Genomic DNA, 17,618 nt, shown 5'->3' with positions numbered 1-17,618 from the left:
GCATTTCGGCAGTTGGTACACTGTTTTTGTGCTCCATATTCAATAGAAATGGTGGCAAGGTTCTCATTCTCTGTTTTTATTCTACGGCCGGAGCATAGAGCAATGGTAGAAAAGAACTGACCTTAAAAACTTTGCGGAAAAGAAAAGGTTATGTAAAACACACAGTAAGTGTCACAATGTTAAAACTTTGAGGACTTTTTTTTGGTGATAAAGTGTCATCAGGTAAGTTTTGTGGTAGCACCATAAACAAACTGAGTTGTTAACCGTGGGCTCTCAGAACCAACACTGTTCAAAAGAGATTTTCACATAGTGCTACAACAAACCTCACCTGATTATACTCTGCACCAAGAAAAGTTTCAAATCTTAATGATAAAGAGTAGTTTTGTTTTTACTGGAACTAAAAGAGTATCTCAACACAAAAACAGATGGAGTTAGAAACATTATGGGTGTCAAAAATAAACATGGTTGATGCATAGATTATAATAACCAGTGTGGTTATAAGTGTTTAACTTGGATTAAGCTAACATATTATTCAACCCAAGTTAAAACCTCATTAACTTGAGAGGTCAATGTTAAAGCTGGTTAACTTCCTTTACATTGCAATTTATATTTATTAATATTATTATTAATATGCAATTAATTAGATTGCATTTTATCTTTTTAGCAGATAGCTTGTAGAAGTGAAATATTTTTTTGATTTTCTATTTTGAACAAAAGATTTTATTTTTATTTGTGTTATTATATTATCTTGAGATTTATAAAGATAACTCTTTTTTTCTTGATAGAATTTTGTTACACTTAAAACTTCATAGATTTCAAATAGCTTGTTTATCACCAAGCACTGATCTACAGTTGTCCGCTGGCCAGACACCAGCCAGAACGCCTGAGGAACAGTCATGCCAGGTTTACTTTACTCTGTCCAGTTAAATATTGGAAAGCATCCGTATTTAACCCTTTAAAGACCATCTATTTCTGTGTAATCATCACAAAATGCCCAGACATTGCTAATTATTGCTCATTTCTGCAATCAAATTTTGTCAGGTAAAATGTTTTGTGTTTAGAAATTTTAATGCTACATTTATGTTAACATACATTGTACTACACCAGAAAACTTCATATCTGGACATGACCTTTGCTCTGACCTCTTTATGTGAATGGACACAGGTCAAACCTTGCGACCTTTTGTGGTCGCTATAGTAATTTTGGCATCAGCTGCTTGTGGCTGCTACGGGCATTTTGGTGCAAACCACTTCTAACAACTATGGGCATTTTGGTACAAGCCGCCTGTGGCCGCTATGGTCTCCAAAGGGGTTAACGTGAATTATTGTCCAGTGAAATAAGCCGACGGACAAGTGAAATGACAAGCTAGCTGGGCCCAGTTTCATAGAGCTGGTTAAGCACAATAAATGGGGCTTAGCCCAACAAAATTATGCTTACCAGAATAAGGTTACCAGCCAAACTATAATGTCACATGTACAATTTGTGACTGGTATCCTGCTTTTCCTGCTTAGCAGACAGTTTGCTCAGCAATGTTTTCTGCTTAAGCAACTCTATGAAATTTGTTCCCGCTGACCACAGTCACTAACAAAGTTAGCGGTAAACCCTGGGATTTAACTATCTTAGATAAACTCATACCTCCTTCTCTCCATGTCGCTTGGCTTTCTTTTGCTTCCTAACAACCTCATGTTCCTGAAACAAAACACAATTCAATATTGAAAACAATATATTCCAAACCTTTAGTGTCCGCTGAGGGCACTTCCTGTCTAATTTGTATAGTAAAAAATTAAAATTTGCACATTTAATTATTACTCTTTGTTTACCACGTTCTCATTTTCCAAGGTTCAAAATATATATCTGTCATTTTTTTTTAATTTTTTATGCAAGTTAGGCCCAAACAAGGCTGAAGGCCACTTTTAGTAAGGGGCTACAAAAATAAAATAATTTCGATTAAAATAACTCTGAGGAACTGAATGTAGGAATTGATATTCCTCTTAAAGCAGTCTAGATTGTAGGATGAAGGGAAACATGCACCGGAGTCCTAAAGAGACGCAATATATGTACTTGACTGCAAATGTATGCATTGAAATGATGAGGGGCATAACGCTTCTGAAGCATAAATTGCTATCAATCAATATGACACAGAGTATTTGGAAGACGGTCTTCCAAACACCCTCTCCATACAAAACACAATTGTGTGATGTAACCAAAGCTTGTACATGTATATATATATATATAAAGGTAACAAAAAACAACTTGTTTGAATGCGCAATACGTATGTTAGGGCAGGTGTTTCATTCTTTGGAAAAAAAACAAATTTAACAGGGTTTTTTTTTTTTTCAAGAATTTGTATGGATAAAAAACACCATTGTTAAATTTTCAGACTGCAACTTTTGTGAAAGCTTATACTCATTATGATGTTCATGCTAGAAACATTTTTCTGCTGTGAAACATTTCCTATTGAATTGAAGTCATATTACATTGTAGCCAACTGAACTCAATTACAGTAGCTGAATAGGACATTGTACATAGTACATGTTTGCATTTATAAATAACCATGTAGGCACTGCATCCAACGGCATGTGAACATCCAGTTAATCATAATGACTGTACATTGATATTCTTCAGGGTCCCATTATTATAATGAGTTTTTGTAATCCTTGATTGAACAAATCCAAGGCTTCTATATACTTGTGGCAGTGTCATGGCTGAGTGGCTATTATAGTGTACTGGACTCAAGCTCAGGCAAGCCCTGGTGTTTCTAACCAGCAGAGTGTGAATTCCAGTCCTGGTTTTGACACTATTGTTCTTAAAGACACTGGACACTATTGGTTATTGTCAAAGACTAGTCTTCAGCATATGCATAAAATAACAAACCTGTGAAAATTTGAGCTCAATCGGTCGTCGTAGTTGCGAGATATTAATGAATGAAAAAACACCCTTGTCGCACCATGGTCACAGAAGTTGTGATGATGCTTGATTTCGAGACCTCAAATTCTAAATCTGAGGTCTCGAAATCAAATTCGTGGAAAATTACTTCTTTCTCGAAAACTGTGTCACTTCAGAGGGAGCCGTTTCTTACAATGTTTTCTACTATCAACCTCTCCCCATTACTCGTTATCAAGAAAGGTTTTATGCTAATAATTATTTTGAGTAATTACTAATAGTGTCCACTGCCTTTAAGCAAGACACTTAGCCATTATTATTTTGTCCTTCAGACGGGATGAGGTGCAGCTGTTGGTGCACTTTAATAAAAAGAACCGACTCACAATTCTTGCTTGTATTTGTAGAAATAGTTAATAGTAAGACCAGTGATCATTGTTTCTTTCCACATTTGTAGTTGTTGTTCCTGCTGTTTTTTTTTTAGGTTTTGGCTTATATTTTAATGCTTGAACTCAATTGGTACCATAACTCAGCTTTCCAGCTGTAAAAGTTAAGCATGCCACTACCAACTATCAGAGTTTCTAAGTATATGAGTTTGGAGTTAATGCACCATAAAAACAAGGATTAGATTTAATTATAGTGTGATGTGAGGAAAAGTAAGGAAAGTCAAATTAACCATGTTTGGGCAAATTCATCATTTCAATTTATAAAGCAATCACCTTTCAAAATAAGATGGTTAGTTTAAAATCAAAATCATGCTGATTAAAACGGAACATGAATTAGCATAGAACAACTGGCACTTACGCTTGTGTGATAACTTATAACACAAAAAACTATTAACTGGCACTTGCGCTTGTGTGATAACTTATAACAAATTAATATTATTACACTATGACTTTTCTTTCTAAAGATATCAATAGGGGAAATATACCACATTTGACCTTTAATATGCGCCCGCAGGTACGGGATTGACCTTGGATTTAAGCGTATTCTGAATAAATTGTGAGTCTGGTACCACGAGTTATTCTGCAAGATGTGCATCTTTGCATGACCCAGTGACCAGCCTAGCCTAATGAACTGAGATGCTGGTAGCATGCGTTAAAGCTCAATGTAACAGCTATGATCTATACTTCATGACACGGTGTCTGACAGTATAAGATTTACAGACTACCTAGATATTTTCACAGACACGCAGGATGCATTATTGGCTAATGATGCCTGCAGAATACAGGCCATGCATGGATACTTCTAGACTATATATATAGCTCAATCGTATTAATAATAAACCATGTTTGTATTGATGATGCTAAAAGCAAAAATGATATCATTGGTGTGGTTCCAATACACATTTCAACCCTGTACCTAAACAATCCCATCAAATTTTAAACATTGGTTTACTTTGAGATGATTTATAGCAAGATTTAATTGATGCAGTTTACATGGTTTAGTTACAACAGGGATAAAGAATAGTTGTGGAATAATGTGGAAAAAACTGAAGCAAAAACCAAAAACCTAAAGGCACCATGGCCATGGGTGGGATTCGAACCCAAGAATCGTAAGGTGGTTATTCAAACACAGACACCAGCACCTAGGGTTGGATTCAAATCCAGGCAACCCGGGCATGATTTTAACTCATCCACCAGGGTTGGAGTTTGAACCCTGGCACTTTGGGCGGAAGTTAATAAGCTCTGGCACCTCATAGTGAGATTCAACATGTTCAAACCCCCGCATGGGGATAACCCGGGTATAAAATATTGTACTTCACGATGTTCAAGTAATGAAAATATTCTCATTGAATCACTGAAGTTTTTTAACCACAACTTGTAAAAAAAAAAAAAAAAAAAAATAAAATAATAATAATAATACTAAATACAATCAGTAGTTTGTTGGATGTCCAAAACATAAATCCACAGGAAAAAAATCAACTTAGATTAGTACAGCACACTGTGAATAATAATTGGTGAAATTAGGGCAAAATTAGGAGTTAAGATTGTGCGTATTTTAGTGGGTTAATCATTGGCCTTTAAAAACCAGTGAAAATGTTAGTGTTAATCAAGTTCATTAAAACCAAAATACAGCGGGGCATTAGCCACAGTTTATGGTGAATCAATTTTTTTTTTAATGGCCAATGTGTGTTAAATTATGGGGTTTTTTGTGGTCCTGATGAACTACATGTACATAATGTGCGTCGGCTGATTGGCGGATGGAATTGTTTTTAATGAGACCACTCACCTTTCCGTTTGCGATGCCATTAATATATGTTTGTCTTCTTTGCTGTTTGTGTAAATCGTTAATTGTGTCATCAAAATTGTAAAAAATTTCCACTCGAAAATGAAAGTAGTCAATACAAAAAATTATCTTTTCTAAATTACAGGGATATGATAGGCTGTTGAAAAACAACCCTGAAGTGTGAGCACAAAGCGCGAAAGCTTGTGAGCGCAAAGGGTGGAAGCTTGTGAGCGCGAAAGCTTGCAGACTTTTTATTCAAATATCAAGTAATAACAAGCAATGAAAATTTACTAGTTTAGTTCAGTTTTGGGTTGATCAGAGACAGAAATTAGAGTGGGATGTGAACCTGTGACCTTGAAATGATTCCATTTCCACAATGGACCTACATGTACATGTAGAATGTACGGTGAATTAGAGCAACTCAAAAAAATAAGATTTGCACTATGCATCATTACGATAAAGAAACAAAACTTTCTGGACATGCGCTTTGTTATTTGCAACATGCACCGGTGCCTAGCTGAATCTTTGGCTCTAACCTGGAATGTGGATAATATTTGGTATTTATGGATAATGTAGTGTGGCACACATCCTTTGATGACCAACCACAATCCATCAGTGGCTTTTGATTAACTTAATACTGAGCAACCCTGTAAAATGCACATGAAACGTCCCCGCTAACTTTGTCGAATGTGATCTTTTATTTACATGTAGCATTTTTAGTTTTCGTGATAAGAAAATGAAATCCGAGCATGCCAATTTTTTTTAACCCATCAAAATCCGTCAGTGCTTAGATGAACTTAATTACTGGGCAACCCTTTGAAATGTGCATGGAACGTTCCGCGTTGTCGAATGTGCTCTTAGTAGCACTTTTAGTTTCCTTCATAAGAAAATGAAATCCTAGCATGCCAAGTTTTGAACCCATCAAAATCCATCAGTGGCTTTTGATGAATTTAATACTGAACAACCCTTTACAATGTGCATGGAACAGTCCGCGTTGTCGAATGTGCTTTTTTGTTTTCCATGTAGCACTTTTAGTTTCCTTCATAAGAAAATGAAATCCCAGCATGCCAAGTTTTTTTAACCCATCAAAATCCATCAGCGGCTTTTAATGAATTTATTACTGAACAACCTTTAAACAAAATGGATGAAACATTCCATCTGTAGATTTCAGAATGTTCACTGTTGTTTAACATGTACCATTGTTTCTTTTCTTTATAAGAAAATGAAATCCTAGCATGTCAAGTTTTTGAATCCACTAAAATCGATCAGTGGCTTTTTAATGAACTTAATACCGAACAACCCTTTAAAAATTGAAATGGACGTCCCATGTGAAGCTTTCAGAGTATTCTCTTTTGCTTTACATCTGGCAATTTATTTCTTTATAAGAAAATGGAATGAACCCTTTAAGCATGTCAAGTTATCTCATGTGTACCACAGATACACTCATCTCCTCCATTACCAAAATTAGGATTCTCCGAACTCGATATCAATTCCAACAAACTAATTTGATTTTGAAAATAAAAATAAAAATGAAGTCTCGATCACGAGCGACATGCACATCGGGCAGATGCTTCCCACCTACTTCAATTTCAAACTCGCTATCATAACAATAACTGTACTCAGTTTCACAGTACATGGACAAGCGCACACTGATGATTTGGCTCTGAAAAAAGCAGATAAACACACTTAACACAAAACATTTGCATATCTGCCAACATAGCAAAGTCAGAAATAGGGACATTTAGCCGGATATGTGTCTCGTCACCCACACACCCAGTCTGTGAGTACATGTGCACGAAGACACAAATAGGCATGTAACAAAATATTTCAATGGGTTCAGGCATTTGCAACATCCATAAGTTATTATGAGGGACAGTTTTGTTACCAAATATTTGTTACCAAATTCGTTAAAATTTGTAAGTTGCATTTAATTTTACAAGACTCTCAGAATTAGGGACTGTCCACTTTCTTTGACATTGAAATTCTCCACAAAGTGTTCAAGACAGAAATACATTTAGTCACTTTTCTAAGAAATTATCAATTTCTTTCATCCTTTTTCTTTCAAAAGCAAGAGAGAGTGCTTGTTAAGTACATGCTTTACTGCAAGTTGTTGAGTGTGGTTTTGTTTTTTCGAAAAACATCACCAATCTCGTAAACTTCTTTTTGACTCGCCCTAACTGGATAGTAAAAGGGGGGCCAAGGAGTTTGACATCCCTTTCAGGAGGGGGGGGGGGGGGGGGGGGCTAAGGGCACCTGTAGCTATGACACCAATGACCTTATTAGAGAAGACTACTTACGGGTCCATCAAGCCAGCACCGGATCAATAAGCCAAGGTAGATATAGAACACCAGCACGGCCCCAGGGTTGACATAATTGAACCACCGCTCGCCGGTAACGATGAGGATTTCACGAGGCTCGTCGCACTGGGTCGCATTGATGATGGCCTTCAATCCAAACAGCCTATCGAGATATGAATAATCAATAGATAAATCGATACTTGATCAATGATATAGATAGAGGTCATTCAGAATAGTCAATGTTAAAAATTTCGACTTTTTAAATTTTTTTTATTAATATTGTGGGTGGGTTAAAATGAATAACTGAAAATTTAAATTCAGTTTTTATTTTAAAGAGTACATTTGATATATGAAGAATGCTTCATATTTATAAATAAAATAAAAATGACACAATATCCAGCGTACCTGAGGAGAACCTGACTCTGGCATACGATCAATATGCAAATAAGGTATCCGATATTTGCCATCTCTGAGTCTAATTGTCTATGAAGAAAAGAGTCACGTCTCTATAGAAACCAGGCTCTAAACCAATCCAAAAAATAAATCAACCGTAACGGAATTACCACTCCGTGGAAGCTTTCATTTTAAAACAAATAACCTTCAGAAAGCAATAATACTTATTGCTTAGGTTGTTATGCTATTAAAATAATCGGATTTTGAAAAGAAAATGAACGAGTGTTTCATGCCGCCCCTTTGTGGAGAAAACCTTTTTATCTCTTACACAATGCATTTCATAGAGTGGATGTAATCTTCATCCGTCTTAGACAAATTCTTGGGCGAGATCACGGAGAAAGAGTTTAAGTGCCCATGGTTTAATTGAAACGCTTTCTATAAATGTAACCACTCCAATAAGACGAAGGGCTCAAATTTAAAGGCAGTGGACACTATAGGTAATTACTCAAAATAATTATTATTATAAAACCTTTCTTGGTGAAGAGTAATGGGGAGAGGTTGATGGTATAAAACATCGTGAGAAACGGCTCCCTCTGAAGTGCCATAGTTTTCGAAAAAGAAGTAATTTTCCACGAATCTGATTTCGAGATCTCAGATTTAGAACTTGAGGGCTCGAAATCAAACATCTCAACGCACACAACTTCGTGTTACAAGGGTGTTTTTTCTTTCATTATTGTTTCGCAAGTTCGATGACCGATTGAGCTCAAGTTTTCACAGGTTTTTAATTTTATGCATAATGTTGAGATACACCAACTGTGAAGGCTAGTCTTTAACAATTACCGATAGTGTCCACTGCCTTTAAGGAAAATCACCATGAAGTCCAAGCAATAATGTGCGGGAAATGGCAAAAAAAGAAAGAACATTCCAGACAGGGTTGGGAGAAGAGGGAATGGGGGTTTGATCCTACAAAACACGACATCTGGACCTGGATCTGATTCTCAATCCTCTAAGACACCTCTCTTAATATTTATGCATGACGTCATAATTCTGACCCAAAATGAGGCTATGGGTGCACATCCCACACCACTTGCAGCGGCTGCGCCCATAGCCTGGCTATGGGTTAGTATTGTGACGTACCTCATGCATAAAATTAAAAGAGGCGCATAAGAGCCAAACGAGGAGATAGAAAAGCCAATGAAGAAATTTCAGTTTTATTTGAGGGAGTAAAACCCCAGAGAATTATTCCAGGGAAATCTCATGCAGTCAGGTAGGGACTGAAAACCCAGTGCTTGCGAGAGCAGTATTCAATCGCGAAGACCTGAACATGGCTCGACCATCATCACGACAAACCATTACCGACTTGCCCACAAGTCTAACAACATGTAACCATAAAGCAGCTCTAAAAGGCAAACTTCAACTTCTACATTTACAATGTGCATTAGGCTTTTAAGCTTTAATTTAAACCAAAATATGAATATGCCATATGCATGGAGACAGACTGGTGGGCCATCTCACATGACTAATAGCTCCACACTACACAGAGTCAAGCTTGATTGACTGCCTGGGTGATCAGCACGCCCATTAATGCTACACAGTCATGAAAAGGACTTACGCTTAGGACTACAAAGACTAGTGTTGCAGACTTGTTATTGCCATTATTTGCGAACGCTCTTTTAGGTGGAAGATAAAGGATGTAAAAGCAAGCTTTATATGTGTCGCTTGATTTTATGCCAAATTTACGGTTACAAAAAGTCATGAAATGGACTTGAGGCTCAGGAATGCCAAGACTGGTGTCACAGACCTTTTTACGGCAAATTTTATGGCAAATTTTTATTTGCCAAAAAAGCTCTTTTAGGTGGAAGATAAAAGTTGTAAAAAGCAAGCTTTATCTGTGTTGCTTGATTTTATGCAAAATTTACAGTTGAATGCTGAATGAAAAATGGCTGTCTGTCATTCGTGATAAATAACTAAAAGACAAAAACGAGTTCAGAGACTAGACAGTATCTCACATAGCCAGCAGCTAAATGTACAAAATACTTTCTTGTTTGTTCTCGATCCAGCTGCTTAAATATAAGTTTGATTCATGTATTTAAAAAAGAAAAAAAAAAAGTTAATGGCGTGACAATTCGACCCTAGGTAAAGTCTTTCTGAAAGGCTTTCCCTGTAGTCTAAGAGAACGACTCTGTCCGAGTCCAAACATCAGGCTATTTATACCAGGCCATCTCTATTTTTTTTTGCATTTTAATACAGTAGTTCTTTTTTGTTGGTTGTCACTTTTCAACAGCTAAGGCTGTTTTCTCATTTCAGGAACAGACACAGATGTTCTGTCATGAAAGGCTGCTAGAACAAAACCTGCAAGACAAGATTCACCTCTGCTAAAAAGGTCCGAGACTGGCATCTAAATTTCAGGAAGTGTTGAAATTATGGCAATTACAGGGCTCGAGTTTTACACTGGACCGCAGGCTTGAGGCCAGTGATTTTAGCATCAGGCCAGTAAACTCACCACTTGACTAAGTCCAGGGCCCAGTTTCATAGAGCTGCTTAGCATAAAAAAATTACTTAGCATACAATTTCTTCCTTGATAAAAACAGGATTACCAACCAAATTTCCACATGATTTTCAGGATAAGCAAACAACAGCTGAATACCAGTCACAAGCAATATGCAACAAATGGAATTTGGTTGATAATCCTGTTTTTGTCAAGGAAGAAATTTTATGCTAAGCAAATTATTGTGCTAAGCAGCTCTATGAAATTGGGCCCTATTACTGTTTGTTCAAACTGAATAATAACACCCCGCTATATAAAAACAAAAGTGGTGTTCAACTGTTGTTTTATCACCGGGTACCGTAACGCTTTAATAGATGTTAAATTTGCATCACATCGGGGATAAAGAAAAAGTAATTTACTTCTCATGGTTGAATTGAAGCTGAGATGTGTAATATAATTCCCCAGACTAGCCTTCCAAAGGTTTTAATTACCATGGGATTCTGATATATTAAATATTTTCTTCCATAAAATGAATGATTGATACACTATATGTATGGGTTGACTTCGCTCTAATAATTAAGTTTCGGCAAATTCTTTTTTTTAATTAAGTGTTCATTAAGCATTGTATCCTGAGGGTTTTGAACCAATGAGACGATAATTATGTGGCAACTGTCTGCACATGGTGATGGTAACATAAGACAAAAGTAATAGTAATAACCAGTTTTTATATAGTGGTTTTCACACCGAAAGGGCATCTCAAAGGGCTTCCAACATTGTAACCCCTGGTCACTGGGCCTTAATTCATTCGTTAAAACCGTCTCAGCTTCCTGGGGAGTGAACAGTCTGTGCAACATTAACATGCGCTACTCGGATCACGAGAACCATCTCTGCCCTCACAGGTACCCGTTTACCCCTGGGTAGAGAGAAGCAGTTATTGTTAAATGTCTTGCTCATGGACACTTGAAATGTCACAACCGGGATTCGGACCCACACTCTGCTGAACCGAAGCAACAGAGCTTGAGTTCGGTGCTCTTATCCGCTTGGTGTTACCGCAAACCAAATTTGTATTGATACCTCACCATGCAATGCCTCAAATCCCACGTACGATAATTGGTTTACTCTACATGTAATCTATCAGTGCTAATTACCCACCCTCCAGGGAGCGCAGGTGGTTGTTAAGAATGCAATAAAGTGGTCCGACGATAAGCGCTGCAAATGTTCAAGCGTCATGAAAATCTTGTTTAAAGGTTTCTCTAGGACAAATGGCAACGGAGAGACTGGAAGCGTGTCCGTATTAACAATAACTATGTGTGCATGAACCATGACAGGTGGGAAAAAAATGTAGACAATATATTGAGCTGCCAAATGGTGGAAAAAAACACCAGGTGCAGAAAGGGTGTTTGATATTTTGAGTTCGTTAGTAAGATCCAGTATGGGAAGAGCAATCTATCCAACCATCTTATAAGAAAGGTTAGCTATAATTTCATAGCTCTGCTTATCTTGGAGTTGTTTAAAATCAGCGCACTGTAACGCCCATATTTCTATGCACAGTAAGCGCAGCCTTTCACAGTGGCCAGAACTATGACATTGGACCCAGAGTGCAATTTCATATCGCTGGTAAGCATAGTTTTTGCTGTGGCTAGCCGCTCAAGCAGCCCTATGAAAATCGGGCAAGGGAAGTAAACCGGTAGCAGTAAAGCATAGAATTTAACGGTTCAAACCATGCATATAGAAGCCATCTGGAGGAACAGCTTCTTGAAAGAATGGAAACTGGTTTACCAGAGCAGAATTCTAGTGAGCACGGATTCTATCATGGTTAGCTACTTTTTATGCTAATAAGGCAGCCCTATGGAAATTGGGCCAGAGTAGTAAACAAGTAGCTGTAAAAATAGAACTAAATGGTTCAAACCTTGCGTAGAAGCTATCTGGAGGAAGAGCTTCTTGAAAGAACAGATTCTGACTTACAAGAACAAATTCTGGTAAGCATATATTCTGTCATGGTTAGCTAGTTTTTCTGCTTGAGCAGCCCTATAAAAATGGGGCCAGTGTGGTTTAACTGTAGCAGTAAAAAAAAATAGAACTAAACGATTCAAACCTTGCATAGAAGCCATCTGAAGGAACAGCTTCTTGAAAGAATGGAAACTGGTAGAGGTACAACGTCAAGATGTGAGCGCCGCTGTAGAGCAGCCAAACGATACAGACATGGTAGAACCTACGACCCCACGACTGGTACAGCGACCACCAAGTGATGACCATGAGGAACGTGATAAAGTAGAATCCAGATATAGCCGACGGGAGGATGACCGCGGCTAAAGCGCACAGGAACATAGCGATGAAGGACTGGATCCCCTCGGCGACCACAGACTTTTGTTTCGTTCGGCGCTTGACCACCCCAACCCCGCTGCCGCCGCTGCTGCTTCCACCGCTGGCTTCTTGAGGGTTGGTTCCCTCCGGCGGCGGGGCGGATGGAGCGAAGAGCTTCTTGCAGACGACGAATACGACGATGGTGACGATGAGGAGGACCACATCCGGAAGGATGAGGCGGCAGAGTGATACAGCCGAGAGTTCGTCCAATCTAATTTTAAAGACAAAATCAACATCAATATAGAAAGGTTTGCGGTAACACCATGTAATGACTATCTCTAATGAGTTGGGGTGGTTCTGAAAAGAACCGTTGGTTTTCAACTCGACATTTCGATCAGTATGCTCTGATCGTGTTCTGGAGAAAGCTGTAGTATGTATAATGTATATATAATGTAATATTTAATATGCATTAAAATTAAAATCAACATCATCAAGAGATAAAGATAGCTGTTTCGCTCAACAACTAAACTGATCGCATGTGTAGATAGATGGGTAGATGGATAAATGGTTTATTATTTGAAAAAAACAAAAAGACATCACAATCAGAAGATGGAATTTCTTTAAGCGCATGACATGCACGCCTAGAAAGGATCGATCATAGGCTTCATTGAAGACTGCTGTTTGAGCTTGTCACACGAGGCAACTTTTACAGGCAACTTGGAGGCAACCAACTGCACTGCATGCTACAGGAACACTTTGGTAGCACATAGTAATTTTTCGAAAATCATCTCACGACCTACGAAAGGAGTAGCCAAACATTCAAACATTAATGCCCTTTCTTCATGAAGACTGCCTGGAACTGGTTGCCCGTAAATTGCCTTGTGTGACATGGCCCTTACACTATTCGAAATGAATGGTACGGGAATCCACATGCAAGAAGGTTGAGACTTGCCATGAAATTCACTCACCTTTGATACCCTAACTGTCTCCATAGAACTTCCGTTCCGTTACCTGAAGATGAAAAAGGTAGAACGTCGGTCTTGAATTGTTTTGCTTTTTTAAAAGCTAACTCATAACTCAAAATGTATTTTAAAAAGACAATTTAAAGGCGTTACACAGGAATGGTAAGGAGCAAAAACTTTGTCAAAGTATTTTTAAGGAACACGTTGCCTTGGATCAGTCGAGTTGGTCTTTGAAAAGCGAATGTAACCGTTTGTTATAGAATGCATCTGACTAAAAAGATATTTTAAAAGTAGAATATAGTGATCCACACAAGTATCACTTGAAATTGCGTGGTTGTCCTTTTACCTCGTTGACAAACACGGTCGGCCATTAAATGGATGGCCGACCGTGTTAGTTCGCAAAGTAAAAGGAAAACCATGCAATTTCGAAGCAAATGTGTGTGGATCATTGTATTCTACTTTTTAAACATCTTTCTAACCACATGCATTTTATAACAAAAAGGTTACAAACGCTTGTCAAAGACCAACTCAAACTGATCCAAGGCAACGTTTTCTTTAAGTTGGCATCAGGGATAAAGAATAAGAGTTTTGGTCTAACCCATACACTGATATGTGTTATCACTGTATACTCAGAAATTTACCTGAGTTCTGTGAAAACAAAATCACAGGCATATAACTTGGTTTGGATTCGAACCTACAACTTTAAAAAACAATTTTTTGTTTTTTATTATTTTTTTAATGCAAGTCGCCAGACACACAGACCTGAAGGACCACTTCAATGTGTGGGCTCAATCAACTTTTCTTCCAGGGGGCTGTTTCCATCTACTCCTTGGGCTGACAGAGGGTTACCTCCATCATAGTCCATACACACAGATGTAGGCTTGGGTATCATCCCTTAAATACTTACATGCTTCCCAGTCATGACCATAAGGGGAATCAGCAGCAAGGATGGTTTGAAATATTGCCTGGGTGAGGCAGCCAAGGCTGGATAAGATGATCACTATGATCAGGTATATGGCTGTCCTCCCTGGAAAAGAAAACAACAGGGCTTGAACAAGGGGCAAAAAATCCACAAGACCACAGGGCTTAAGACCACAGTGGTCGATTTCACAAAGAGTTAGGACTCGTCTTATCTCGAGTTAGGATTAATCTTAAGGTCTGCATGCTACAGCGCAGGGTTGGGACTCATCCTAAGTCGTAAGATTAGTCTTCAGTTAGGAAGAGTTTTGTGAAGTCTACGGCAGGGCTCGTTGTTCAAAATGTTTAAAGGGCCTGGGGTCGATTTCACAAAGAACTTAGGACAAGTCCTAAATTACATGTACGTACATGTGGGAATAGTCCAAGTAGATAAAAAAAACCTTAGGCTAGTCCTAAGTCAGGACTACATGTAGTAACTCGTAGTAGATATTAAAAACCTTAAGCTAGTCCTAAGTCAGGACTAGTAACTCGAAATATAGTCCTAACTCTTTGTGAAACCAGGCTCAGAATTGTTTTTACAAGACCGGAATCAAATGTCCTAGTGTGCATTCTGGATGGTTTTCTCTTGATTTTTGTTGGGTGAGAAGAAAAAAAGAAATATATAAAATATTTGTATTATTATTTGTGAGCATAGGCAACAAGTTTTGCATGGAGGCAATCACCTTCGTTGCCTCCATGAAGTATGAGGCCTCCATGGATTTGGCAACCCCTTGCAACCTTGCATTCATGAGTTGTATATTGTAGCATGACAACATCGGATATTGCAACCTTGCAACTTAACAATCATAAAATGTATTGTATGTAGCAAGTCCCAGTTCACTTAGACTATGTCAAGGCCACAGCACTATACCACAACAAAACATTCAACTTCAATTATTTATTTTGAGATATCAAACCGGAAGTCAAAAATCTTTCCGCACGCAACAATCGGCCAGACCGTCTCGCTGATGAGCCCAGTTCCTGCTCTTGATGTTATTGCCAGACAAATCACTGCCCAGATATAATCTGAATATTTGATAATTGTAATATATCAGCCGAGTGTATTATAGTTGCCGTTATGTGGACGCATGCAAGGTCATGTATGTAAAGTGTCCCTCGTGGTTATTTATTACAGTCAGGCATTGTTAGAGTAATGTAGAAAACATCCAGGAGCTAAGCTTTTATTTCCAGGTGCAAAGTTGTTTGGGTTTACCCCCTATTGGGGTATAACTGTTCCCCCAATAGACCCTTCCCATGAAATATGTAAATTGCACATAGCGCGTGTGCACTAAAGTTTTGGTTAGCAAAATGAGGGAACATCGCGCTGTTTTGTACACGGCTAATGGGTGCATGACGCAGACGTGATTGCGCATCTGCTTAATGCACAACTCAATGGTGTTTGCCAACCAAAAGGGTCTGTACGCATGCATGAATGTAATTAGCATATTTCATGGGAAGGGTCCATTAAAGCCATTGGACCCTTTCGGTACAGAAAAAAAAAAAAAAGTTCACAGATTTACAAATAATTTACAGGGTTTACAGAAGGTAATGGTGAAAGACTTCTCTTGAAATATTAGTCCATGAAATGCTTTACTTTTTGAGAAAACGGTAAAACAATATAAATTCTCGTTAACGAGAATTACGGATTTGTTATAAACACATGTCATGACACGGCGAAACGCGCGAAAACAGGAGTGGGTTTTCCTGTTATTTTCTCCCGACTCCGATGTCCGATTGAGCCTAAATTTCCACAGGATTGTTATTTTATATATAAGTTGTGATACACGAAGTGTGGGACTTGGACAATACTGTTTACCGAAAGTGTATAATGGCTAGTGCTGGGGGAATAGTGAAATTTTGTTATTCGGATACCGCTGGCCAACTATCCGAAATTAACCGGATATTCGAATAATTTTTTCGCCGCTAGAGGGCGCTATTTAATAAAAAATAAAATTTTTTTTTTTTTTTTGCCGCTTGAGGGCGCTGTTCGTTTGTGAATGAGATCATATGGGCGGATTGATATAAGTTTTAGACAGTGTCACTCGGTTCATTCATAAAAATGACCGGATCTAATTTAAAGATGGCGATTTGCTTTTTCTTTTGATCGTGATTGACTCTACGTGAAGGAAAACTTTTGTAATCTTTGAACAAATTACGTCAGAAATGTCATTGTTTTAAATCTTCACGGAGGTGAGCATAGTTAAATACTTAATATATGCTGTTTTAATAGAAGTTTCATAAGGATTCAGAGAAAACATTCATGTCAGTTGTCGCCCGACGTCCGCGGATATTCGGATATTAAAGAATATCCGGTTACTCGGTTGTAATTACAGAAATATCCGGTTTGTAAATAGGTATTCGCGCCCTATGCGGATATCCGGTTAAGAAAAAAAAGGCATTCGCGGTTACGAATAGGAAAACCTATTCGCCATTAACCGGATATTCTAATAATTCGCCCAGGCCTAATAATGGCTTTAAGGTAATCCAGTGATAACTCCATATACACTGTTAAATTCCCATAAATATCCTAGAGTTTATTTTTACCCAAACTATCCAAATGGGATACTTATTTGTATACCCCAGGGCTCACTTAACACTAGCCTGGAATACATTGTCTAATAAAAACTGCTGTGGGCACAACCTCTTAAAACTGCATACAAAATGTGCAACCAACTTGTTAAAAGATGCTATGTCAGATTTTTCGCCCCAAACACTAAAAAAATAGATTTTTTTGAGTAAATGGTATTTCAAAGAGTATCACCCGCTCTAATGACAACAAATTTAAAACGTGTCTTATAAAACACATAAGAATTGGTCACGTGATATAATTTTGAGCACTTTATTTCACTGCTACTAAAAATTGGCGGACTTTTTCGAGCATTGGCTCAAATGAAAGCTTGTAACTCTCTCGACCCCCATCAAAATACCTATTTTAAATCAAAATTTTAGGGTCAAATCGGCCACAAATCTGACATACATTTGTAGCATCTTTAAGCCCAGAAATTATTAGCCCGGTTGGCTTCTTAACAAAAGTCCTCAGAGGAAAACATATACCCTAATCAGAACCTTCTTCACCCGACCGAGATATCGATAGTCCTCCATTGAGGG

General features: G+C 38.0%; 1 protein-coding gene across 7 annotated transcripts in view; it reads right to left on the bottom strand.

Annotated features, from left to right (window-relative positions):
* LOC139934372 (piezo-type mechanosensitive ion channel component 1-like) overlaps positions 1–17,618 on the bottom strand; it is a 94,277-nt gene that overhangs the window by 61,187 nt on the left and 15,472 nt on the right. For 5 of the 7 annotated variants that reach the window (XM_071928576.1, XM_071928570.1, XM_071928574.1 and 2 more), the window contains exons 3-8: positions 14,461–14,580; positions 13,560–13,602; positions 12,383–12,862; positions 7,407–7,569; positions 5,113–5,154; positions 1,636–1,689 (exon numbers count right to left, since the gene is read on the bottom strand). In XM_071928576.1, coding sequence (XP_071784677.1) covers positions 1,636–1,689; positions 5,113–5,154; positions 7,407–7,569; positions 12,383–12,862; positions 13,560–13,602; positions 14,461–14,580 — 902 coding nt within the window. The remainder of the gene's footprint in view (positions 1–1,635; positions 1,690–5,112; positions 5,155–7,406; positions 7,570–12,382; positions 12,863–13,559; positions 13,603–14,460; positions 14,581–17,618) is intronic. The other 2 variants (XM_071928572.1, XM_071928575.1) reach the window with 1 other exon arrangement.

Source organism: Asterias amurensis, chromosome 3 (assembly GCF_032118995.1).
Source record: "Asterias amurensis chromosome 3, ASM3211899v1".
Classification (NCBI taxonomy): domain Eukaryota; kingdom Metazoa; phylum Echinodermata; class Asteroidea; order Forcipulatida; family Asteriidae; genus Asterias; species Asterias amurensis.
This window is presented reverse-complemented; position numbering and strand designations above follow the sequence as displayed.